The 26873-nt window shown below is 44.7% G+C and overlaps 2 protein-coding genes and 1 long non-coding RNA gene across 11 annotated transcripts in view; 1 reads left to right on the forward strand and 2 right to left on the reverse strand.

The window, feature by feature from the left end:
• Nucleotides 1-3987, reverse strand: part of pdlim2 (PDZ and LIM domain 2 (mystique)) — a 32155-nt gene extending 28168 nt beyond the window's left edge. The window contains exon 1 of one of the 2 annotated variants that reach the window (XM_035639361.2): nucleotides 3571-3987. The gene's annotated coding sequence lies outside the window, so the exon portion shown is untranslated. The remainder of the gene's footprint in view (nucleotides 1-3570) is intronic. The other variant, XM_035639360.2, reaches the window with a different exon arrangement.
• Nucleotides 3988-5576: 1589 nt separating this feature from the next.
• Nucleotides 5577-26119, reverse strand: sorbs3 (sorbin and SH3 domain containing 3). Of its 8 annotated transcripts, none has more exons than XM_047329017.1 (21): nucleotides 23430-23588; nucleotides 18150-18223; nucleotides 17217-17405; nucleotides 16945-17017; nucleotides 16575-16708; nucleotides 16328-16391; nucleotides 15690-15728; nucleotides 15515-15602; nucleotides 14568-14676; nucleotides 13140-13193; nucleotides 12851-12958; nucleotides 12144-12199; nucleotides 10688-10755; nucleotides 10091-10152; nucleotides 9878-9924; nucleotides 9622-9736; nucleotides 9416-9541; nucleotides 8175-8717; nucleotides 7938-8041; nucleotides 7720-7826; nucleotides 5577-6394 (listed from the first exon to the last, which is right to left on the reverse strand). In XM_047329017.1, exons 2-21 carry the CDS (start codon nucleotides 18159-18161, stop codon nucleotides 6375-6377), a joined length of 2118 nt encoding a protein of 705 aa, XP_047184973.1. In that variant the 5' UTR covers nucleotides 18162-18223; nucleotides 23430-23588; the 3' UTR covers nucleotides 5577-6374. The 8 variants fall into 8 exon arrangements, with proteins under 8 accessions (XP_047184973.1, XP_035495246.2, XP_047184972.1 ...); XM_035639353.2 differs by lacking the exons at nucleotides 5577-6394; nucleotides 23430-23588 and adding exons at nucleotides 6779-7090; nucleotides 25979-26119; XM_047329016.1 differs by lacking the exon at nucleotides 5577-6394 and adding an exon at nucleotides 6779-7090 and having other exon boundaries at nucleotides 10091-10149; nucleotides 23430-23592.
• LOC124849703 lies at nucleotides 20913-21766 on the forward strand. Its single transcript, XR_007030142.1, has 3 exons — nucleotides 20913-21113; nucleotides 21229-21292; nucleotides 21526-21766. It is a non-coding gene; the product is annotated as an uncharacterized LOC124849703 (long non-coding RNA).
• Nucleotides 26120-26873: the final 754 nt, after the last annotated feature.

Consider the following 26873-nt stretch of genomic DNA (forward strand, 5'->3'; position numbering starts at 1 on the left):
AATATACAGCATTGTGCCAAAATTAAAACTCTATTGATTTTCTACATGATAGTAATGATACTATTTGAAATTTCATAAAAAGAAAGTATAGCAGAAATAACAAAAATATCAATAATATGAATTCATCTGTTTGGTTGTGTTTTCTGTGAATGTTCTGAGAATAACTAAAAACAGTATTACAGGTATTTTCCTTTGTATTTTACTAGAGATAACAAGATGCACATTACAAGCCTCAGCACAACTCCCTCGTGATCATTGGCAGTAAATCTGAGAGTGTCATTAGGCTGAGGCTGGTAGATAAAGAGCAACACCTAACTGATTTCAGAATGAATAGGGTAATGTGTAGTTAAGGGCAGAGGGAGTGAAACCTGCTACCACAAGTTTGAAACAATTCTGTGTAATTCACTGGAGCGCAGATAAAATGATGACTCACCTCAGATGAGTCATTAACTTTGATGTGTACGTCTCCACAACACAGTTATGGCAACCAGCTGACAGTTATATTAGTATTTTATAGTGAACAGTGAAAAAATTGTTTTCAATGCATGGAATGTAAAGGAACCATTACACTCGTTACATCTGACAAAGCTAATCATAAGACTTAACACCTAATTTGATGAAAGGAATCAAATATCTGGAAAAAACAAGTTGTTACCATAAGTTCTGTAGTAGAACTCATGTAAACTGAACAGTATTAAGTTCAGTAAGTAGATAGCTGCCTCCTTAGTATAATAAAATGTCTGGCAGCTAAACCTGGCCACCTACATCAACTTTTCATCCGCTTCCCTGAATCACCACGCTGCTAAACTGAGACAGTTTTATTTCTCCTTGAATTGGGAGCCAACATCTCCTGGATAGACACGAACAAGCACTGGCTCTGCAACACGCTAATACTGAACCAATGGCTGATGAACATAGCAGACACAATACATTCAACTGAAAGCTCTGGCTGTGCTTTGATGCGAAGGAGCAAGCAGATGAACCACTGTGGCTGCAGGGGAATACTCCTCGTATGAATCACACTTGTCAAAGCGCTCGCTGGTGGCCATTTGCCAGTGTGAACTTTCCACAGCGCGCCTCAGTGATGCAGTCTGCTGTTGACTCTACCCTGTGTGTCACACACACACACACAGTACAGTGACTGGTCCAAACCTACCTGGACACACACCCACTGAATCAAAAGAAGAAGAATGCAGCAGCCAGCCTCTCCCTGGACCGGGCAGACTGAAATAACATTCTGTGCATTCTCAAAAACCACACCCATTTGGTCAGATATACGTGTGGCAGCAGTCACCAGGGAGATGAGAAAGTATCAAGACAATAACAAATGATGTCAAAAAAGGGTGTTGGTTGATGGGTTTCTGCATCATTATCTATGGCTGGTATCGCTAATAGCTCATGTATCTTCAACATAATTATAGACTCAGCTCTGTAATTTTTGTGGGTCACTCCCTTTCCAGTACAATTTTTTTTAAGGGTGTGTGCTCCCGTAGCAGTGCTGTAACGATTCCGAAACCAAGACCGATACAAAAGGTCCACAATCGTATATCGTGACACAGGTAGACAGAATCTGCCGCCACTGCTGCTGCGAGATCTCATTCATTTACTGATGTTAAAAGAAATAAAAATCATTATTCATTTCATAATTAACACTTAAACACATGTAAATCACGAGATTGTAATTCTATTCAAAGTCAAGGGGAAGCTATATTTTGCAAATATTATACGTTATACCTAATTTAGCATCTCCTAACTTCATGTGTCGTGTGACTATTTTGATCCAATCATGATGGAGCGATCAAGCAGTGAAGGTGAAGTCTGAACTGCACCTTGTTTCGGAGAATTTTTTACACCCCTAACATGCTGTAACACAATCTTAAAAATGTTACATGACCTTATCTACTGCAGTTTAAAAAAAAGAAAAAGTCTATAATCATCCATCATCTCTTTATGAAATCCCCTTCTCACTTGGCTGCAGCACTGAGAGAGGACTGGATTGTGTCGGCTGTAGCAGAAGACAAGGACACTGTGGTTCTACTGACTCCACTTATCTCCCTCTGCATCATCAGCTCATCTGCAGATCATGTTTCTGCTGTTCACGTTGAACAGACTCCACACTGCTGCTCGGCAATCAGGGCAAGCTCACCACATCCTCTGCATGCGCCATTAGGCGCTTCGCACACAAAAGGCACACACCAAGCAACCACTTTGTTCATTAGACGCACGCTCTCGAAATGTACAGCTGCAACCATGCGTCTCATTCAAGCAGATAACTTTTTTTTGGGGGGGGGGGGGGGGGGGGGGATTGGTCCTGCTCACAACCTTTGATGTAAAGTCGAAGATATGAGCAAAGTCCCTGCTGAAAATGAAAACCACACTTCTGAGACAGGATCCACCCCCACTTTAAAAAAAAAAAAAAGATTATATTGACATCCTGCATAACTGTGCACATGTTGATCCCAGAGAAAAGTCCAAGTTGCAAACTGACTAGAAAAGAGCAACGCGGAACTCATAAATACAGTACTTTGAAACTTTGATTTTGACTCAGAGAGATCCTCGATAGAAAATTCTGAGTTAGACGGGAACAAGCCGGCCGTGTACCAACTTTCTCTAAAAGCCACCGCTTTGCTCCGTCCAAAATTACAGTGGTCTGGTTTTGGTTCCTGGACGGCTGTATCCTGTAACAACACAGTGTTCTCTCTTGGAATAAATAAAAAAAAGGGGAAAAAAAGGAGAGCCATCAGGGTACCAACACAACTTCAAGTAAGGGGAGGATAGGTGGAGCACAGAGACTTCAACAACAAAAAAGGCATAATCACAATGGAGAAGTTAGACAAACAGCAGGGGGGGGTTGAGAACATGGAGGGTCCACGGGGACTGCTGTGTTTAACACAGGAGGGGGAACACCTCATGTAGTTACCAGCTGCTGAGCTCACACACCAACCAGATCCATTCACTTCTTGACACTTGCCTGAGTGATCTGGAGGCACAGCGCGTTGTCTAGACGTTTTAAATGGAAAACAGAGAGAAGATGATAAAGGTGCCGGCCTGAACTCGAACTCAAGTGGATAATTCAGAGTCATCGCCCCTCACCAGGAGAGAGAGAGAGGAGAGAGAGAGATTCATAATGTGACATCAGTACTGTTGCAGCGGGTCCAGGCCCTCAACACACACATCCCACTGACAAGCTCGATGTACACAATCCACCTTGCCTGCTCGCCTCGATACACTCGATACAGATCCATTTACCGGCCGGGGGCCCTTGGGGGTCAACAGTGGACAGGAAACCGTTCACTCTGTGTAGACAGTTACACCGACTTGCAAAGTTGAATAATGGGCACAGCACACTTTTAAGAACTCCGCACGCACATGCTCGGCGTCAATCAGAATTTCGCAAAAAGCTCCGCCGCGGTTGCCGCACTTGAACAGACACGCTCAAATCCCCTCGATGGACGACAATAAACCTGGGCAAGGGGCACAAGCTACCATAGGCTGGCTCAGAAAAGTAACATCACGGAACCGCAAGTCAACAAGGAGTTGGACGTCGACAAACTTCCCATGAACACTTACCAACGAAGGTGAGCGCAGGAGTGATTGAAGGTGCTCTCTCCACCTGTTCAATCTTTGCGCACCCAGCAGGTCCCGGGTCACCTCGGCCACGAACCACGGCCGCCTCCCAAACGCGGACAAAACAGAGCAGGAGTTGTTGCTTATTTGTTTTCAGTTTAGGTCTCTCCGTGGACGCAGGAAGCACTTGAGGTTGCTATGATGCGTCCGCAGGTCCCGCACTCCGTCTCTCGTCTGTCGTCTGTCGCTTCAGACGTCAAGGTGGCACCCTTGAACGCCACCTGTGGCTGCGCGCGCAGCTGTATCACCGGGGGCGAGCTCGCGATGCCATGTGCCCTCACCAAAATAAAGGTCTTTTGACTCGGGGCAGCGAGCCGGGGCGTGTCGCCTCGGAGGGGAGAGGAGGTGAGACGAGGGGAGGGGAGGGGAGAGGAGGGCGCCGCGGTGATAATTGAGACATTTATCCGAAATCACTCCGTGGCTGTGTTTTTTTTTTTTTTTTTCGCGCGCCACCTACTGGCGGAAAGGAGCAGAGCAGCACGTGCTGGCCATTGGTACACCCTGGACAGGTCGCCAGCCTATCACAGGGACGGACAACACATTCATTCTCACATTCACACCTACCTACGGTCAATTTAGAATCTTCAATTTACCTAACCCCATTCTGCATGTCTTTGGACTGTGGGAGGAGGCCGGAGAACCCGGAGAGAACCCACGCATACACGGGGAGAACATACATGGTTGGTTTGAACCGGGACACGAACCCATAACCTTCTTGCTGAGAGGTGCCAGCGCTGACCACTACACCACCGTGCAGCACCATGACGCACAGGTGTAGTGCGTAAATTGCTGTTCAGATGATGGAACATGATAACTGCTTCATGTCTAATAAATAATGTGTTGGGTTTATTTGATTTTCAAAGGGGGAATAAGAAGTAAATACAATAACTCTGGAAACAGACATTGGAAACAGCAATAACAAATTGTGCAATATGTATATTTATTCTTCATGTGTAACTATTGCTACTGCTCTGTATATAGTATTTATATATCTTTTTTATATTCTCTGTTATATTTTGTACATACCTATTGCTTTTTAAAATGTCTTTCTATATTCTTCTGTCCACTTTGCTGCTGTAATGTCCAAATTTCCCCATTAAGGGACGAACAAAGGTTTATCTTATCTTAAAAATGAGCCTTACCACAAAGGTCACTTACCTATATTTTCAGTAAACTTTGTGAATTTTCAAAATAAATAGATAAATCCACAGTAATTATAGTGTATGCAAAGGTCTGGTCACCCTTCTGCTTTGAACATTTTTAGAACTTCATCAACCTTTAGGCCTCACCAGACCTTGTAAGCACTTGTAAGTCAGGTCAATTGGGTTTTTTCCCTGTCAACATATTTCCAGAGTTTGATCGATTCTTTGACCCTTCAAACTTTGCGGTAACACTCAACAATCACGGGCTCCTGGAGGCAACAGGCCGTGGGTCGGAAAATGAAGCTAACTGATGTCTACAAAGCAGGGAGAGCGATGGAAAAAGATATCCAAGGGCTTCCAACTTGATATGTCCACTACACGAAATGTCATTAAGAAATGGCGGTAAATGGAAACTGTGGAACTCAAGAAAGAAACAAAGATAAAACTGCATGTGAAACAAAACCCACATATGACTGCTCCTACTGGAGCTTTAGAAAGATCATTAGCGGACACAGGATGTACTGTTCAACTGTGAAGGGTACAAATTAAATAGTCATCAGAGGGAAACCTTTGCTACAAAGGTCTGCAAAGCAATATCTGGATGAACCAGAGTTGTATTGGATAGCTGAAGTCGAAATTGAGCTCTACGGTGTTTTTGGAGAAAAGGAGCGGCATTCGACGCAAATGAGACTCAATACTACTCCCTGTATGAAACATTTAATTTCCTAGTCTTTCCTGTTTGTCAGCTTCACACTAGCATTAAGTGTTGTTGAATTAATACGGAAAAAAAACACACAAAGACACTCCTTTCAGTATCACTCTGTAATGTCTAATTGCCTTCTTTTTTAAAGTGCGTACCAAACATATGAGATACATTTTTCAAAAGCAAATATATATTATACTTTTAATTGGACAAAAGGTTACAGTCTGTACAATCATCTCCTGTGTCTTCTAAATATCAGATCACTCTTTACACGGAAATCATGAATATATCATATAAAATAGCAAATTGGCTTGAGAGATAACACCCATCAATTGGCATAAAAAATAAGTGATTTTCTGAATATTGTTTTCAGAGTGACAATGTTGACTCCCTGAACAGCAGGGAGAACATTATAAAAGCAGTGGTAGGAAACATAGCAGATATGAAGGGGGCTGGAATTGTTCAGTGCAGAATTTTAAAAGATTTTTTTTTTAGATTTGGCATGTGCAGCATTACTTCAATAATACCATTTAAGCATTTTCTGGAGGCATAGATTGAACTTACAAATATTCAACACAGACGATGGTGTACAGGTGAGGTGTGAAGTCGTTTTTTGTCAACCTCTACAAGGGCTCAGAACATCATCTGCCACTTTACCTTCACCTTTGGCATTACACTCCCCCCCATCTCTTGGGGGACAAACATCATACAAAAAAGCCAAATATTCTATTATGAAAAAACTTCTTAAGAAAGAAGTATGTGTATTAATTATATTTGCTCTTATATGAAGCCTTGTAGAGGGCTGTAAACTTATCTTGACATGTCTGAGCCCTTACTATTTTACTCAAAGCACACATCTGCAGATGTTCATGTTGTTTCTGCAAACTTGCCCAGGGTGTATTTCAGAGATCTGAAAGAAAATCTGGGGGAGATATTTAATGGAACCATTAGTAATTTTTTTAAAAAGAATGCTAGAAAAATGTGCCTTTCAAAACTTTCAGCAGTGATTTGTGATGGGACTGTGGTGACAAAAAGCCAAATGCAGCATCATACTGTATCAGGACGTCAGAAGGAACTGTGCTGTTCAGTGAAAAGGAATGTTGATTTTTCCTGCACCAAATTTTCCTGGAACAAAAAAGACCATTCTTCGCATCTGAAACAGTATCATCAGCATTCATTCTTTCCTCTCAAGTGGTGTCTGTGAAAACACTCACCAAGTCTCAGTGCAATGCTCGCACCCCCCCCCCCCCCCCCCCCCCCCCCCCCCCCCCCCCCCCCACACACACACACACACACACACACACACACACACACACACACACGCTCATGCACACACTCATGCAGGGGAGAAACCCACACATGGTGTCCCTGCCTTCACCTCTGTTCAGTGAAACAGAGGGAACATGCAGGTCTGACTGAACCAGGCTCGGCAGTGTGGTGGGTAAGGGAATGAAGAAATGCTGGAGTGTCAAAGCAGGATCGGTTGGAGTGAGCTGCAGTGATTAGTTGGACTCTTGCGAGTCCAGGTGGATGTGGGCAAGCATGAAGCGAGGAAGTCAAACCGGTGCCACATAATTCCCGGGAAAAGTCCCGAAAGCCCGCGTCCGTTCTGACGTACCTGCAGAGAACAGAGCACACGCTGTAGTCATGCTGCAGGAACAAATACATTCAGGCACACATTTTAAATCTAAACAATGTAGAGTTTACTGTGCCAGGTATATCTGCAATGCTGCATGATGACCACTAGAGGGAGAACTGACACTATAAAATGTTTTGACGTTGAAAACTTTGTCAAGATACTTCACTGCCTCAGAAAGTTTTGTTGTTGTTTTTTAGGAAGTGTATTACAGTAAATGATTTATAGTTGCTGTACAATATACAAAATTGACAAATTAACGCTTCAGGGCACAAAGGGTCACTGAATGGCTTGATGAGTATGAAAATTATGTTAATCATGGCCTTCGGAGTCACCTAATCTTAATACAAATAAACACCTTTGGGAGATGTTGCAATGACATGTCATCAGTGCACCAGAAGATTGATGCTCAATTCAAAAGAGGCGTTAAAGCTGTTCTGGCTCACAATCAAGACTTTTTGTCACCCATCTTTAAATAAAGTCCTGCTTCACTATGCTGTTTCCACAGGAAACATATTTAGGTAGTAATAAACCATGAGGATGTCATTCTTTGTGATTTTATAATAAACCTCTTTATTCTACATTATATAATTAGAACAAAAATAATTTACCTACAAACCAGCCATCATCACATTTCTCCATCACTTGAACAAGGTCTCCTTCTCTGAGCTCCAACTCATCTGAGTTCTGTGGTTTGTAGTTGTAAACAGCTTTGTATCTAAATGAAGAACATAAACACAAACAAATTGTCTGAGGCACAAATTCGCCAGAGCTGTAAAACTTGGTCTGCACTGCAACAATGCAGCAACATTTACATCTCCACACATACGGTTGGCGTTGCACCATTGTTGTACTGGGTTTTTTTGGGACGTCTGATTGAGGCAGGGAGTTGATACGTGGATTGGACGGAGCAGCCTGGTTCGGTATTGCGCCCTAAAAATACAGAAACCTCATGTCAGGCATTGTGAAATAAGGAATGTGATGAGCCACTTTCCTGTCAACATAAACAGTGACACCATGGGTGAGGGCATGCAGCGACTTTCTCAGGGAAGCAGTGAGAGCAGACCTGCGAGGGGTCAATGTATCTGGCAGTGTTCGCTGCGGCGGCTCCTGATCTGTGTGCAGACGCTGACGACTGAGTGGAAGGTGAAACTGCTCTAGCTGTGGAGTTCTGGTTTGATGAGTGTGTCCCAGCCCCGTGACTGTTCTGGTTGGTGGGTGAGGCAGTTTTGTAGGTGCTGTTCGGCCACTTGTACGCCATTTCTTTGGGTGCGGCTGTCTGGGTGGGGGAGCGTGACTGTGAAGCTGGGCTGCCATAAGGTACAGGTGAGGACGCCTTGAGGGGGGAGTGTTCAGGTCTGGGGCTGAGGGAAGTGGGGGAAAAGGGGGAACGTGGACAGGGTGAGTGAAGTGGACGTCCTGGACTCTGGGGCCCAGGGGAGCCGGGAGACATGGGGCCTGGTGAGTATTCTTCTGCGGCGTATTTGGTGCGAGGCATCTTGTTGACCTGGACATAAGTGGCTGGGAAGATGCCGCTCCGGCTGGTCCCTGAGATCCTCCCCTCCAACCACTTTTCATCAACTCGCCTGGTTATATTGATTACCTCACCCTGAGAGGGGGAAAAAAGTACAATTGTGAAGAGGTCGCCACTACACACATAGTTTATATAAATGCCGATGTCTGTTTAACTTACACACAAATATAATCAGTAAACTCTAATAAAAAAAGGTCATAGCCGCAGTATCAGTATCTTACACTGCAAACCTGTGATGGATGTTTGGAGCTTTTCGCTTTGACTGCTTTTAGTCACGGTGGTGTAAAACTTTTTTCTGACGGGCAGTAAAACTTCATTAATCAGATTTCATAAAAGTCCCTATTTTAGTTTTAACAAGTCATCACCATAAGGTTGCCAAGAATAAAATAATAACACTATTATGTGCCATTTCATGAGCTTTGAGGCACTGGTAGGTGGATTTTGTTTCTGTCTCAGACAGAGCCCAGCATTATACATACATTTCTATATTTCTACATACATATGACAAGTGAAAAGAACAATCTCGAAGAAATCGTTGAATATACTTCAATACAAAAATCAGCAGGGGCTCTGTGAGGAGGGAGAGCATGTTCCTCTCTATTGCTCCTCCAGTTTTGACAAGTGAAAAGAACAATCTCGAAGAAATCGTTGAATATACTTCAATACAAAAATCAGCAGGGGCTCTGTGAGGAGGGAGAGCATGTTCCTCTCTGTTGCTCCTCCAGTTTTGAGCTCTTGTGCAGCAGTGAATTCAGTAACACATTATTACTCACTTTACGAAAAGACAGTTCAACTGGTAGGTCGGCGTTGAAGTTGTACAGAGCCAAAGCTTCTCCGTAGTCCAACACCTGCAGAGTCGGAGACTTTATAGGCGTCGGCTTCTCTGTGGGAGGAAGAATCTGTGAAGGAAAATGTTATTAATCCCATGCTTTTAGATAACACAATACAGAGAAATAGCATCAAATATGAGACAATTCACCTCCACATAAGATGTGGGGAAAATGCCGGCTCTTCCATGATGTTCCCCTTCATACCAGTTGGCATCTACCTTCCTGTGGATATAAACAATGTCGCCTTTCTGCAGTGTGAGCTCCCTGAAGAAAAAGGAACAAGAGAATCAATACGTCAGATTTAATCCGGAGTAAATCTGACATTGGTTTAACTTTATGTTTTCTTTCAGCAATGTGAATGAGTAGGCAAGAAAGGAAATGCCGTCAGCTCACAGGGTGACTCACTTGGGGGACTGAGCCTGGAAATTGAACTTGGCTCGTGCTGCTTTCATCTGGAAAAACAAACAAATTCACTTAGCGTTTTGGGAAGATTTGTGCAGATGCTCATATCATATGAACAATTTAGAATCTATTCAGATCACACAAAGAGAAATCACCCGCATAACAAAATAGATATTTGAAAGATTTCCCAGCCCTTTAGGTTAAACAATGACATACCTTTTTCTCCTCTTTCTTAAGCAGGACCTCCATGTTTTCATTTGCAGGGGACAGGCGTTCTACTGTGGAGCAAAGTAAAGGCCCCGTAGTATGAGTGGTGTCTAACGCTTTGTTCAGCACGTGTTGCTTTCGAATGCGTTGCTACTAATGCAATCGCAGCCTCGACAGCTGCGGTACAGAAGTTCAAAAAGTATCTTGAACTTCCAGGAAAAAACATTTGGACAAAGCTAATCTTTAATCAGGCCTTTTGGGTTTCACTTCCTATTTTTTGTGCTCTTCCTCCCCACCCATCTTCTGTTTCTATAGGAAAAAAACGGCAAACGCTTTCCATGCTCACATACCAGCCTCATCTAGAACATGAAATACCAGAGCAACAGAGGCAATGGCAGAGAATCATGAGTGAAACCATCAGACCACATTAGATTACTACAAGATTTCATCAAATATATGCAGCCTGATTAACTGATGGCCTTCTCACTGAAAGTGCGTGTGTCCGGGCTATAAACTAGTTGGGTCCTATTCAAAATCATTACCAAATGGCAGAGTTGGTTTGCAAATGACAGTGTGCGTGTGTGTTGGGATGAAATAGTTGTTTACCATATGTGGGAGCAGAAGCCACTGATGTGCCAGCAGAGCGGTGGACAGGCGTTGATGCTGATGAATTGCTGAAAAGGTGAGCAGAATATTGGTCTTTTACATTTATGCCACTGTGTCTGCCAATGTAGGGGAAATGGTGTCTAATGACACGTGTGTGTGTGTGTGTGTGTGTGTGTGTGTGTGTGTGTGTGTGTGTGTGTGTGTGTGTGTGTGTGTGTCCTGCAGATGTACAGATGTACAGCTCATCTGTTTGCAGCTGCTGGATTTCATACACTGGGCAGAGATGACACAACAGCTGAAAAGGACGTGGCAATGATACCACGTAACTCATGTTGTTATCCTTATGTTGAAAATCTGTATTAAACAAAGTTTGGAGTTTAAATCATCTCCACAGCCGAGAAGCATCATGATCAGAATCACGAGTGTGGTTGTTCCCCCGGTTAAAAATAAATCCGAAGCCCAAAGCTTCCTACTATGCTTCCTCCCAACGCATTTGCATATTTCCAGACAGCGTCTGAAATTATTCCAGGCTTTGCAGCTGGATGCACACAAACACACGTCTTGTCTGGACAACTGGAAACTGTAAAACTAAACGGACTCTCTCTTGCTTGCTGCTTCCTATGTCCTTCGCAACAAACTCTTAAACACATGGAAGGCCCTCATTCCATCTAGCCAGAAAGGTCAAAACCTGTGAGATCAACTTAGCAAACAACAGCGAGAATCCACCAAGAATGCCTCGCGTACACATGCTGAGAAACGTGGAATGCTGCTTGAACTAACAAATACTGTACTTGAGCTTGTTAAAGGTTCACCAGCGTCCCGACAGCGTCCAACACCCCGAGTCACCTGATCAACTAACAGGTACCCTGCAAAGTATTATTGCTTGGTCCAATCACAGCGCTCGGTTTCTTAAAGCAGGAAGCAATGGGCAGTTTCTTCTGCCTCATGAAGCAATATCAAAGTGGATTAAGAAGCTGGGTGTTGTGCTCAGAGGCCTTTCTACTAACCTGCCCTGCATGACTCTCCACGATACAACTACAGGAGTGCCAAAACTTCATAAAAAATAAGTATTAAGTTTTGGCACCAAGAAAGTAAAAGAAAGAAGGACAAGGAAACAACTAATTAATAGTCGTTACCAAAAGCCCTGGATCTATTTCAAAGTTGCATGCGACCTGTATGTGTAAGTACAATTGCACACTTAGAGCACAATGGTATATCAAAATCTAATTATGTTTGTTTCATCATTGAACCCTGCTATGTAATGTAACAGAAAATATACATCAATTACACTATAATGCAGAACAACACTTCTCTTATTTTCAGGCTTTTAGTAGAATCCACTGTAGAAAAATGCATTTTTTAAATTACGCTCAGTGAAGGTGACATTGTAACCTACTTTTCTATCACTTGGAGAGATCAACCCCATGTTCATTTCCAATGCAATGTTGTCACTGACCTGAGGTTTGCAGTTCCAGTCTTTGGAGCAGTTGCTGGGCCCCTGCCCCTGGCCTCCTGCAAGCAGAGAGAGCATTTAACGCAGCCCTCTGTATCTCACAGCTTGGAGGAAATCGCACAACAACTCAGACAAAGTAGAGGTGCTGACCACTCCCAAAGGAGCAAGAAATCCCCTGGGTCCTATCCTCCTCGTGCTACAAACTGCACCGCTCATGATCTGTCTGGGCTGTCTGTGATTTCAGAAGAATTTCAGCCCATGAAGCCGATTTCAATCAGGGAGATTTATCCAACCATTATTTGGTCAAGCCCCTCTCTAAAACAAGCGCTGTGGGATTGCAAAGGGGAAAAATAATAATAATAATATATATGATTGAGAGAAAACTGATTTCAAAAGTTCTTCATTTTTTCACAGCCAGATCTACATTCGCTGAGGTGGGTGATTGAGGGGTGGGGGGTGGGGGCTGGGGGGTACAGGCAGGTGATTACCAAAGCAGATCAATCCGAGTGCAAGGCAGGCAGGCGATATCAGGGCTGTCATCCAGGGCACAGAGTGAGAAAAATTACCATACGTGGTCAAAGCTGGCAAGCAGAGGGATCTCACTGACACAGCCTTAATTGGGGAGGGGGTAAGAGTGAAGGTTTGATTTTACTAGATTCGGGGGGGGGAGGTATGCTTCAGCAGAGAGAGTCAGGAGGGGGGCTCAGTACCTCACCCCGGCCTCGATGCTGCTTCTTCTGGGAAAGTCTCCGCTCCAGGCCCTGGATCTCAGAGTCCAGCTCGGCCTCAAATCGACTCAGCTCAGAGACCAGACTGGCCTGAGCCCGAGCAATGGTGACGAGTTGGAAGGGCAAGGTTAAGACAATAACACAGAGTCTGATTTTATTTTCCTCTTTAGAGCTAATGCTGTCCCTTTTCAATCGTTTTGGAAACTACAACAGGTCTTGGTGAAGTGAAAGGCAGAATGACAGAAATGAGAGTTGTGTCAAAGATGCTCACCTCAATTGAAGGGGACTTTGGCTTCTCAGGCTGTATCTTTGGGGATAAATACCTCTAAAGACAGAAAAAAAGAAGACAACACTAAACAGAGGGCACCGTTGTCATAAATATCTTCCCACGCTAAACTTATCTTGTGTATGAACATCTGCCAACCGAGGCTGGATTATACACCAGGAAAAAGAGGTAACTGTCCCGGAGCCGTGGACATACAGGGGTCCATCATTTCAAAAGCTGTTTTCCACCAGGACCAACTACTTGATATAGGCCCCTTGTTGGGTCAAATGTAACAGAGGCCCACAATCATTTTTCCCCCCTGTGCCTCCTAATCCCAACCATACTGCCACCATTTCAAAACTTTTTAAAACAGCGTGTTAAAAGTTTTCAAACGTTCAAGTTCACCCGAGTCTAAGGAAACATCCATATTTAATCAGTTTGATTTAACGGGATTCGATCAAGCATTACTTTAAAAGGCTGTGTTGGCAAGAACTACCGACCCTCTGCTCCAGTTTCACTTTTTCATTTGTAAAAACCTGGCTTAATGTCTCTCTGAATGCCAAGGCCCTCCCCTCAGCTGCAAGTCATCCTCAACACAATCACAGACTATAATGTGACTGTGAAGCAACACAACACCTGATAAAGTCTGTTTTGCTGGAGTTTTTTTTTTTATTATTAAATGCTGTCCAGGGGATAGAACATTGGCCACCGTCACAAAGAGGGAAATTAAATAAGTCTCCATGCTGTGAGCCATTATAAACCACAAGAGGTTAACGCCATAATACAGATCACAAGACACTTCAGCTCCCGTGGGGGAGTGGAAACAAAGATTCCTTTTCTTCACGGGCACAGACACAAGGCACAATGTGCACCGGATCTGGGACAATGTTGCAAGAGCCATTAGAAAAAAAACTCGAGCGACGCCGCTCTGCAACTCACCAGGGGTGTTTAAGCACATACAGGCGGCTGCGCACGATTACTGCAAGACAACAACCCCCGTGGTACACAAACACTGTATGAGTCAACCTCAGCAGCCTTTCAGTAAAATACCAGATAGAAGCCCTAATAAAAATACTTAGATCATGTCCTTTCTTGTCTGAAAAGCTAAATGAATGATAGAATAAAAGAGAGCGAGCACACCTGGTGGCAAGCAGCAGGTACACCGGTGGATGTCCACGCTCACAAGTCATTAAACCTCGCGTGACAAGATATACCACAAGGACTGAGACCGTAATCCTGAAAGAAAGGGTGCCCATCCTCCAACCTGTTCTCCACACTGGGGGGGAAACAGTGCCAGACTATAGAATGAAATTCCTGTGAGTAGGGCCAACATCAACACTGACTGAATATAGAGGTCAAAGAATCACACAGAAGCATATTTTCTCTGTGACTACAGATCCTATTTTTAAACTGTGGCTGCATTTGAGGTCCTACCTGGCTGTGGCTTTCGGACGTGCCGCACCTTCCCGGTTCAAAATCGAATATGCTCTTCGGCTGAGGCTGCTGCTTTCCCAGGTCTGACAGCTTATCTACATCCTCGCTCCTGAAACATAACACCCCCGACACACATACACACACACACACACACACACACACACACACACACACACACACACACACCATGGACAGCAACTTAATCATGGCTTCATTGTGAGGGCCTGTAACAACAAATCCAAACTTGTCTCCCCCACACGTTTTCCCGGAGTTTTGGTCGGTGTTCAGGTAAAGACGTCAACTGCAAGCTTTATCTGATGAGAAGTGTAAATGCATGTGTGTGTGTGTGTGTGTGTGTGTCTGTGTGTGTGTGTGTGTGTGTGTGTGTGTGTGTGTGTGTGTGTTGTACTAGTAGTAGTTTAAAGAAATTGAAAATCAACATTGCATATATCGAATATCAGTATGTTGTTCAATCTCCTCTTTTGCAAAAACATTTAAAATTCAGCATTTCAGTGGTAGCCTGATGCTGCTAGTGGGCGTGTCAAGAAACACTGTAAGTTACTGTATAAAGGCAAATTAACGGTTACTGCTAGTTTCCAGTGTTTGCGCCAAGCCGTAGCTACATATTTACACTTATCTATCACTTAGCAAGAAGAAAATAAGCCAAAATGCCTGTTCCTCTGTGTGTGACTGCTGCTTCTGAGCCTTCCTGTCTGTTCATGCTACGGGGCCCTACAGGCTAAATTTTCTTACCGCAGTGTAAAAGCAGCTTGACTCGACTTTATTAAATTGCCCAGAGGTGTAAATATGAGTGACTGTCAATCTCTCTGTATTTGCCGTGTGATGATCAGACAATTTTACCCGTCTCCTTTCCAGTGCATGCTGGGATATAGCATGTAACCGCTTCATGTGACCCTGAAGCGGTTACATCAAATCTGCCAACTCACCAGTCAGGTAGGGCTCCATACGGTGTCAGTCTGAACAGATCCTTGTCCGTGTCACTGCTTTCCTCCTTGCCGACACATAACTGGAGCCCTGCGGATCAGTGGATCAGTCTTGAGTATGAACTGATAATGTTCCCGTGGTCAGGACAACAACGTGGACTTTGGTCGGTGCACTTACGTTCGGCTGACCACCGCTCTGAATCCTCCAGGTCAGGTTCTAGCAAACAAATGCAAAAGTCGCAATTTTATTTTAGAACTTTATGAATCAAGAATATCATATATTCACTAATACTCCCTCACAACACTTGTGCAGGAAGGAGTATTTACATGACTTAGTCAAAGTAGTAATTCCATGAGATATGGATATGTTAATGAGAAAGCAGCCTTGTAATGTTGTAGTTGCTCAAGTTGGAGCAACTGCAACTAGCACCTCAGTAAGTGGTATGTGCACATGATTAGTTACACAGCAGCACAACACAACACAAAGGGAGAGCGTTTAAAATGTTCCACTGAAACCACCTCTGAGCTGTGATGGTGCCATCAACCACACTAATAACAAGGAATGTGTTTCTCTTACGCAACCGAGAAAAAATGAGGAGCTTGATTTCTGAGGGGCTGGGAAAAGAAGCTGGATTACTGTCGGATCTAATTAAAACAAAATGACAAAAGGATTCAGGGCTATTTCATTCTGCCTTGCGTTGCCTCTGCACACATTCTGTTTGCCGGATCACCTCGGTTGTACTTGACACTGACAGAGAGGAGTTCACTCTGGACCTCAGTGTGTGAGAGGAGGAGGAGGAGGAGGGACGTCCTTACCCTCTGGCTTCTTGTGAATCTGTCTGAACATGCTCTTGTACCAGTCTCTGGGCTTGTTCACACTCTGGGGTTAGGAAGAGAAGGGGAGGTGCAGGAAGTAAACAAACCTGTGGAATAAGGCTTTGAGAAACTTAACACACGGGATTTAACAGGAATGTATCAAGAAAATAAATGTCTGTAAAAAATAATAATAATTGGATTAACGAGGCTTGTGTTTGACACCACGCAGTGTTTTCCTTCGCCTTACAGATCTAGGGGCAATTGGCATCCCAGTTTCATCCACTGGACCGATTCCAGAGAACTTGATGAGCCTTTCCTCCCCGGGGGGAGTCCAGCTGCGTGGTAAAGTGACAGAGCCATGGACACCGTTGGACAGTCCACCTGAGTTACAGGCACAACAATGTGATTTTAAGTAATCATGTGGTTCTGTTTCATTTTTGACTTGTGTTTTTATATCAGGTGAAGTATGCAACCATCAATCTGCTTTCAAAGTACATCGTTCGAAACTCTTTTGTAAATTTTCTTCAGAAGATTTTGCCTTTTCAAGCTGAAATCCTGGACACATATTTTTACTTGTCCACCACTGGACTGTGATGCACATGTTTGAAAATGCTCACCCTGTGATTGTGAGGGTCCGTAATACGATCCAAAGCTGAGCGTTGTTGGGCCACTTCCATTGACTTCTGAAACCTTGAGGAGAGCAGAGGTGTTTAAATCAGTCCAAATACACACATCTCGTCACTGATAATGTTAAAACATGTCCATGGCTGGATGTATGGCCTGCGATGCTTTCGATTTCCACAGGGAGGAGCACTTGTTTACTGAATCCCACGCACTCAACCTCTGCATTTATTACTAACCACAGCCGGCGGGACATTTATGCGCGCACCTTGACCTCTCCAGATGGCAGTCTTGCAGAGCGAAAAGGACTCAGAGGAGGAGTAGGGAGTCCAGGGGAGATGACCACCTCATGGGTCATCTCTGGGGAAGTTAGTATCTGGTGCCCTGATGAAACTCTAGGCTCTGCGGAGAAGATCAGCCGGGAGCCATTTGGATCACCAACCACTTCCGCACGTTGCTAAACATGGAGGAAATGGGAAATATGGATGAGCAAAAACAATATGGGAACTTCGCTCCTATGGCGTCCCGCTGTTGGCCCTGGGTAAACACCACTCTCTGCAGGAGGTCATGTGGACTTGTTAGCAGCTCAGCTATTCTCCTGAGAATGTCTGAGCTCTGTGGGGGAGCCTCCGATGAAAAGGCCCCTAATTTATTTAAAGCAGGACCAGTGGGAAGTGGTGTTCCACCCACTTCATCATCTCTCTTGCCAAAACTGCAGAAAGGCCTCATTCAAGGTGCAGAGTGGGGGCACTGAAAGAGGAGAGGACCATTATGAGCCCATTAACTCCCTATTCACCAGGCTTCCCTATTCTCCAGCCTGAGGGTGGAGCTGGGGCCAGAGAGGTTGGGAAAGGGTCGTGGATGTCAACCTTAAAGTCCAGCAGGGCTAGTGGTAGCCTGGTGGTCTCCATAGTGATCTCTTTACCCCCCCCCCCCTCCCGCTCACGATGGCCAGTCCAGCTCTTCTATTGGGCCACTACATATTTCAATCAGGTGCTTCGGTCACTCTGTGTGGTTGCCGGGTCACGGGGGTCATGGGAAAACCCCCATGCCTCACATCTACAGGGGCTAGTGGTAGAACTGTTGTCGGTACTAAAGGCATGTTGACGTGACACTGGACTTGACTGACTTGTGTGGCTTCATCAAGACAATGGCATTTGTTAAACAGTGGGAAATATCAATATTTAAAAAATGTCTTTACCTGAGACTGCATGTGATCTGTGTTGGTCCTTGCGTGATGGATATCAAGCGCTTGTGCCCCGCATCCGAAAATATCTGCGCAGACATACAGAATGCAACATTTTTATTTGAAATGACACCTTTTTTGTTCTGATTGAAATATATTCCAGAGTATTTGTAATATTCTTATCAAGAAAATGAATAATGCTATATTTCTAAATGGAAAATTAACTAGCACCTTCAAGACAGATCAGTAGACCAAAAATAGCACAATATATAATTTTTTTTATTCAACTTCTAATGTGTCGCCTCATTATTAGAGTAAATTATTCTGAGCCAGACTCCATATCCTTCTGACTTCTTTCATCAAGATTTAAAATAATTTCTGTCAGGCAAATCATATTACCAGTCCATAATTGCTCTACTATGAAGTTAAATTGTTAGAGAGCATTAAAGCCCCCTTAATTTCATCTCCTTATTGTTTCTATATAAAATCAAATACTCTTGACTTAATCAGCAACAATCAAAGACATCAACATTTAAGGGTTGTTGTTGTTGTTGTTTTAAATTGGAGATATTCAATATATTACTGGAAATGAAACTGATCATCTCTGTATCCCATTTTTAAATCCAGACCCGACAAATGTTCCATTATCCTATCCCACTAGTATTCCAGAGGGGGAAAGTTAGCGTCACCCACTTTTTCCCTGTTGAGTGTGACGCATATGGCTGCCTCGTTATTCCTGTACAATGCTGTAATAAGTTGGAGGGGACGGGATGATGGAGAAGGTCAGCGAATGAAAGTGGAGACCAGCTATTAATCAATTAAAAACAGATCAGGCCCGTAAACACAGTGTAGGCCACACACAAGGCCAGCATATACAGCCCTAGATCCCTACACCCCTCGCCTCTGCAGAAGCAAGTTGTAAAGGCCTCACTTTAAAACTTTATTTTTACAATAAAGACTGTGATATTTATCTTTTATGGTGCAAACTAGGGCTTTGTAGCATGATCAGGCTACTACAAACTGAGAACAGATACTGATGAGTTTTCCATGTGGCATCTGCAGCTGAACATTAGAGTCTATAATCATCGTGGTCAAGACCGAGAAAACTATATGCACTCTGTGTCTCTGTGCACGAGGTTGGGAGATGTAATGAGATGTGATAGAATCAATTTCCCAGTTTCCAGACAACAATGTCACTCTATCTCTAGTCATCATCTCCCGATATATGTTGTCACATATCAGGAAAAATATAGGGACTGGTTGACTGTGTCTACAACTAGGGGTCGACCGATATGTTTTTTTTCAAGGCCGATACCGACATCGATTATTACTAATCTAAGAGGCCGATAAGCGATATTTGAAACCGATATTTGTCTGCAGTAAAAAAAGAGTCAAAAAGCGTCAAGATTTGGAATAATCGGCCAGGCCGATAATCGGTTGACCCGTATCTACAAAAACACCATTACTGCTCATTCCTGACAAATGATCAATCATCACCGAAAGGCAATCACAGAGACTTGATCATCTGTCATACAACGGGCAACACTGCACACGAGCAGCATTTTTCAATTAATGGTCGATGCGTTTTTATACCAGATCTCCCCCAAGCTGCTGCTCACCTTGAAGGCCCCGTCACCTTGATGAACAAATAACTAGGTGAGTAGTTCATTGGCGTTTTCAAGAAGTGCTAGAAGCAGTAGTCCCTTTATCACTTCTACACTGCTGCCGTTCAAGCATCAACAGCGTCTGCCAGAGTCCAGGACAAATGCTCCCTGTTTGTCATATTCATGCATTCATACACAATGAAACTACAATGTTTTCATGGATTATTAAGGGTTAAATGTAATCGTATAATGTAGAATTAAATAGTTTAATATTGCACTTCCATTAAGTTCCACAGGAGATTGAAGCTGCAGTAACGGAAGTAACCGGACTGAAGTGGCTGAGATAACCCGAGGCTCCCAAAACACGGGATCCTGCATTTCCCATAATGCAACTCAATTGCATAGATGCTCCCTGCCTCCTGAATGTCTTCCAAACTCAGCACCTACAGTATGTGACACAGGCTTCATTATATTTCTGTGGGACTGAATTGTCGTTCCCACGTAAATAAACTCATAAAACTTAAATTTGCCCTCATATCATAAGAATCATAGATTTTTTTTGGTTTGTTTTCAGTATATTATTACTAGCTGGGACTCCCTCCACTCAGAGGTCTAAAAAGGCGAAACCCCCTGCTTCATGGAAAGTGCATCCTGATGAGTAAACTCATGTCATAACAGTGTGTCTGTGTCTCATTTCTGTGGGGAGCAAAAATTCAACAGAGAAATGCTCCAGCACCGCACGCATTCCGCCTTCACCAAACACAATCCTACCTAATAAGGAAAAATCAGTGTCGATATCGAGCAAGAAAATCTCTGTCCAGAAGTCTGGCTCTCCCTTGGTTTGCTCGGACTGCCCAGTGCATTCTTATGTAATTACTGAGACTCAGTAGCAGAGGCAGCTATAAGCTCTGCGCATGGAGACACGGTTTCAGAACTGCTGATGTGTGTGTGTGTGTGTGTGTGTGTGTGTGTGTGTGTGTGTGTGTGTGTGTGTGTGTGTGTGTGAGCCCCACGATGCTATCGTTCTGAAATATGTGGACGTTACAGCCCGGGTATTTACGAGTCAAACCCTTGCTAGGTGAGAAGTCCATTATCACCACTGGTGGAAGAAGGGAAGAAGAAAAACAGAGCCATAAAAGGCCCACGTGCGTCTCAGGTGTAGACGAGATGATGTCCCACTTTAGACATGCTTCCACAACCCCAGCATTTTACACATCACTTCTTATGACTACCCTTTTTTTTAATATTTAGTCCACAACAGGCTAACAGAGGAAATGCAAAATGAGAATCAAGGGACTTTTGTATGGAAATCTCTGCCTCCGTTCCCAGGAAACTCATCCGGTCTCTCGAAGCACAGGACCAGATGTCAAACTCTGTAAGCGAATCTTAGAAACAGACTCAGTCAACAAAATGAAATTGTTCGTGTTCTGACATAAAAGAGAAAGTTGCTCTAGAGGGGATTTATTTTCTTCTTCTTTTTTATCTTAAAGGAGCGGATGCAGAACCAGACTGTTATCTGAAGTTGCTGAGCCAGACCTACTCAGCAGCTACAAGGTCAGTGAACTTCACCACACCCCTGTGATTTCTGTGAACCACCGTGGCAGGTTTCCACAGAGCAGAAATACCATAGTAATGTAATAGTTACACTTTTTAAAAATAAAGATCCATGACAAGACAAAACAATTCCTCATGTAGTTGTCATTAGTAATACAGTCAGGTCAACAGGGGGTCAGTTCTTCTCAACAGACACTATCCATGACATTTCCCTCTTTGTCTTTCTCCCACAGAAGGATGAGACCAGGTCCTGACCTTCGATGACCTCCTTCACCACCACATACAGAGCTCCTTGCATTGTTCTCCCTCAGAACGAGGCTGTCAAGGTGACCACACGCACCATTATGAAAATCTGTCACCGTGTCGACGCACAAACTCCCGCCATCTGTTGGATCAGGAAAGTAATGATTTATGGTCATGTTGTCCATAAATCATGTTGTTGGAAATGAGCAAGGGACAATGGGCTTAAATAAAACGCACAAAACTGAATTGGTCCCCATTCATCAGCACAAGTGTCACCCACTGCTTCTGTGTGCAGGCTGGCGAAGGACACAGAGTTAATCATTGACCCCATAAGCTACAAGCTGCTGCACACAGTCCGACGAACAGATCTAAGCCTATTACACAGAGGAAACCGGCCAAAATGTGAGCTCAATATTTGCTCAAGGTGGTAATTTTAAACATCCGTAGAGATAATGTACACTCGTCAAAAAAAAAAGAGCAAACAGATTCTGAACCTCTAATGAAGTGTTTACTTCTTGGATATTACCCGAGCACAACGTGGCCGACACAAGGGTTAAGTCTTATCACACATTGGCATGAACACAACCTCAATGTTACTGCTGCCCAACAAGTTGCACAACAAGGTCATAAAACTGAAGAGCTCCTGCATTAAACAGTGGTGAAAGGCAATTACAAGCACATTTGGTGAATAAATAAAGCAGGCATTCATTTCTAAACATATTAAATGAGTCACCCTGCGGTTACGTGGGAGATGTTAAGGGTCCCGCGAGGCTGATAGCACAACCACGCTGTCCTCCTGCAACTTGGCAGATGTGTGGACGCAGGCCATAAAAGGTCCTGGAGCTGCAAGTTCATGATATGCAGTTATTGGGGGATACACACATTTATCAGGAGGTAGGTATTTCACCGCCTTGTATGGTGCTCCTCCAGTCTGAGCACCAGGAGGAGTCAGCCTGTGTGCTTCTTGTCAATGGAGAGGCAGTGTGTTCCCAGGAGCACGGCAATAAACCACAGCCTCTTTCTCCATGCAGAGCCCAACACTGGGCCGAGGTCCCCTAAGCACTTTTATCAGACAAAGAGACACCACATCATTCAAGATAATCCCTCATGCGTATGGGTGTGTAAAAGTGAAAATCTGTCAGACAAACACATGAGAAAGCACCCGCAATCGAAAACACAGTAACTCGAGGGAAAAAGGTCACAAATCCTCATGCCTGTCATTTTGCATCTTCAAAGCTGAGTGCAGCCCGTGGATGTGAGTGCTGGCAGCTCGACCCCTCAGTAATATCACAAAGGGAATCAGAGCCGGCTGTGGAAATCACCGTGACAGTAAGGGGAGCCTCCAGTGATGCCTGCACAGTCCTGGGGCCATTAGGCCTGGTATCTGCAACAAGGGACGACATGTTGGGAAACACTGCCCACAGTGCCCCCTCTGTAGCCCATGAAAAAGTAGAAGGGTCGCAGTTGAACCAACTCGGAACCGGCATCAGCCCCATCCCAGAACTAGCGCCTAGGTTCCCGTTGGTAGAAAAGAGGTATCCTCTGCCTCTCTCTCTCTCTCTCTCTCTCTCTCTCTGTGCTCCCACTGAAACTCACAGCTACTTACCCCCAACCCTCCTGTTTCAACTTCAACCTTACACAGATCACATGGGTCGACTACAGTTCTCGGGTGTCCTGCAAAAAGCGTCATACTCATGCTCTTGGGTAAGTGTGCAGCACTAATCCGGTGGAGCAGAGGAGTAAGCCCTGAGCGGTCACCATCAACCTGGGAGATGGCAGGTTGCTCGACCTTGAAAAAACACAGTTGCAAAACAAGCCCAACAGACAGAAGTTCCCATATGATCCCAACGTTTAAGATCACTCCCCGTGCTCCCACGACAATGAGTGCACTCACCTTCAGACCTCAACACACTCTCTCGCTCCCTCTGTGTCTAGAACGTAAACCGCCGCCGCAGACCTGCCCTGCTCTCTCTGCCTCTCACTCATGAAACAAGGCAAGGACCCACAGGCTCTCTGCCTCTCTTTATCTCTCCCTCCCTCTCTCACTCTCAACCCTCGCTCTGCCCGCCACGGCGAAGGACTTCCCGGTTGACAGTCATCACCATAGCAACCCTCTCAGGCCCCCGTTCAAAAGCCACCCTGCTCTTGGCCCGTCAGTCCGGGGCACCTCCTTCGGTGAAGCAGCCCCCATTGTTGCGATAAGGTGATATTTCACAGCACAGGGTTGACCAAAGGGGAATGCAAATAGCTCATCACCTCCAACGCCCAGACACTGACCGATGACGTCATGGCACCCCCACCTAACTTTATCTCTCCCATGCCTTCCCCCCTCTCCTTTGTCTGTGTGTGTGTGTGTGTGTGTGTGTGTGTGTGTGTGTGTGTGTGTGTGTGTGTGTGCCTGTCCAAAGGCCAGGTCTCTGCCTATCTAAAGGCATGAGGAGAGAACAGGAGCTCTGTCTGTTCCAGGAGCTCTGGAAGTGTTTCAGTTGAGTCATTGCTCGACGACAACATGTGGTCTGGCACCGACAGCACAGGTCCACCACCGGCGATACTGTCAAAGTCAGAGGAAATAACCCGAGACTAAAACGTGATTTGCATTTTTTGACGGCAAGTTATTCAAAGTGGGAGACTCGGTGTGTGCAGGTCAGTCGGGTATCCAGTAGGATGGCTGGCGAAGACACCGAGCCAACAACAGTCCAAAAAGGAATGGAGCACATTCTCGAAATCACACTGTCACTCTTGCATGTAGAACACTTGCCCAAATCGACCAGGATTTCCAGTTTGCCCGCAGTTCTTGCCAATGAAGACAAACACTGCAAAGCCTGAAATCCAACCTGCTGACAGGCCCGTTTAGGCCCCAAGTCTGCAGCACGTCTACTGGGTTACAAGGTCCACGTCGCAGGTGAGTGATCCAGTCACCTGCAAACAGCTTTGTTACTCAAATGTTCGGGCAATAAACTACAGACAGGGTTAAGCCTAATATGTAACCTGGTCTGGGCAGTGGTGTGTGTGTGTGTGTGTGTGTGTGTGTGTGTGTGTGTGCGTGTGCGTGTGCATGTGCGTGTGCGTGTGCGTGTGCGTGTGTGTTCTGGCCAGTTCCAACTTGAATCCAAAGTCCCTGGCTTTCTTTAATAATTCAGTGGTCTGGCTTGGTAGAGCCGGGCTGATATCCATTTACTGTGCCTGTTCTCACAGGGGTTGTTTTTGACAAACCTTTTAGCCACTGAACCTGAAGGGCAAGCCGGGCAGCGCAGGCTTCAGACAGAGGCTCCACCTTCACATAATCTGTGTCCCCCCCCGGAGCCGACCTTCACCCCGCTGTGACCACATCTGACGTCCTGCCACTCTGCAGCAAACGGGGGTCTAAATGATGTAATCGCGCAGGCGGTGAATGCAGCTTTGGCCTGGCACTCGAAACTTCTCACACACTGGATTCCTTGTCTCTTTGCGGCACAAAGACGAGGCGTTTGTTGAAGAGAAATGTTGTCAGGACAGGGGGGAAAGGGCCACGAGGCTTTACCTCTGTCCTTCTCAGATGGATGGATCTCAGCACAAAGTTACTATGCTGCAAAGGCCCACCACTGGCCTTTCACGCTGTGAGGTATGTGCCAGTATGTTACTGCAAAAAAGCTCATTAAAAGTCCTGACAGCTGAGGATTCCAGCAAGAGAAAAAACCATGCCACAAATCTGTTATGTAATCAAAAAGTACATTATAGCCCTGGGCTTTTTTTATCAGCTCCTCTCTACTCCGAGGAAAAAAAGAAACAGCAAGTCTGCAGGAATCAGTAGATAAAGTCATCATCAAATTGGAAGATGTGACAGGAGAGATATGAGTTCACGGATAAACAAGCCGTGGAAGACAGATACGGAGTTGTGGACATCATACAGTACGGCGTGTGTCATACCTACATCTGAGGTAGGACTTGTGGAATGTCTCTGGGAACAAACACAAAAGCATCAGGGTTTATTTTAGCAGTAAACAACATTCTTCAGAGATGTGTTGGCTGACGAGGACAAACATCTCTAGTATAGTCATTAATCCCCATGGGAACTGCAGCTCATAGGATGCTTATTTTCAGAAGTTTGGCAGAAAGAAAGAAAAAATGGGCTGAGCACATCTATAATGGGAAGAATATTTTGCAGACCAAAACAACAACAGCAACAACTAAAGCCGCGCGAGAGGCAGCTCTTGTGCACAGGACTGACGATAACCATCTTCTGAACCACAAACAATAAAATATTTGGCACCGACTATCATAAAGTCCTCCTCATAAACCCTCATCGCATTTTCCATAGAACTGCCCGACTGTTGCTCAACAACACTTTGGGAGGGGGAAAAAGATTTGACAAAAACAATGTCAGGGCAAAGATAAACAGCTCTATCTAGTTTGTCACAGTGGCTTCCAGTGATAAATAATCCAGTGATGAAGGACAGTACTTACAGTGTAAGAGTGCAGGCTGAGCAGTGAGGTCTCCTCAGTGCAGAGGGGAAGTGAATGAAAAAGAAGGAGGGAGCCACTGCTGCTCTTCTTTCTCTTTCTCTCGCTCTCTCTCTCTCTCTCTCTCTCTCTCTATCTCTCTCTCTCTCTCTCACTCCCCTTTTTCCTCTTTCTCAGGCCAACACAGTGTCTTTTAACTTTGGTGAATGATTCAGCGTGGGTCTGAATGTTTGCCTCAGTGCACGTAGGAGTGTGTGTATGTGTGCGCCTCACGGCTTAATGTTTGCATGTCTGTGTGTGAGCACACCCACTGTGAAGCTCATCATGGCGAAGGCACTCGGTAATAGTTTCCATCCACAGCTGGAAATAATAGAGCTTCCCATACAGGCCCGGGCTCAGTGGCACCGCCCTCCAGTGTTTTACATGCAACGGAAGAGGGAGGCGATTTCCATGGCGATCTCAATAAATAGGCCTGAGTGACACACATATCATAATGGAATTAGTCACTGTCTCCCTGAAAGTTTTTAGGAGTTGCGTCACATCTCATACCAAGCACAAAAGTGATTTCTGAGAGATCCAGATGTTTCAGTTGTCTTTCTTACCCGTCTCTTTGCACAGTCAATCTGTACATCCACTTCTCTGTGAACTTTACATACAGATGTATGCAGACCCACACACAGTCACAACACACGAGAGCCTCAGAGAAGTCTCGGCATTTCCATGTTCTGTTCCAGTACCAGGCCCCACTTGCTCGCCCAGTATGAGAAAAACCCCTGCAGCAAGGCCAAGAGAAGTATTGCCACTGATTTCCTTTTTAAGTCTGCAGTGTCATCATACAGGGGAAGATCATCTGTTTTGCTGTAACCACAGTGAAAGTGTGAAGCTACGGCTAAGCCCC

Source organism: Scophthalmus maximus, chromosome 19, assembly GCF_022379125.1.
Source record: "Scophthalmus maximus strain ysfricsl-2021 chromosome 19, ASM2237912v1, whole genome shotgun sequence".
Classification (NCBI taxonomy): Eukaryota; Metazoa; Chordata; class Actinopteri; order Pleuronectiformes; family Scophthalmidae; genus Scophthalmus; species Scophthalmus maximus.

What these genes read in the sequence shown, in the direction of transcription:
- sorbs3 (XM_035639353.2), bottom strand. An exon ending in AGCATCGAGGCCGGGGTGAG is followed by an intron (nt 12,200 to 12,850) that starts GTACTGAGCCCC and finishes CTCTGCTTGCAG; the next exon opens with GAGGCCAGGGGCAGGGGCCC. An exon ending in GATACATTGACCCCTCGCAG is followed by an intron (nt 8,042 to 8,174) that starts GTCTGCTCTCAC and finishes CTGTATTTTTAG; the next exon opens with GGCGCAATACCGAACCAGGC.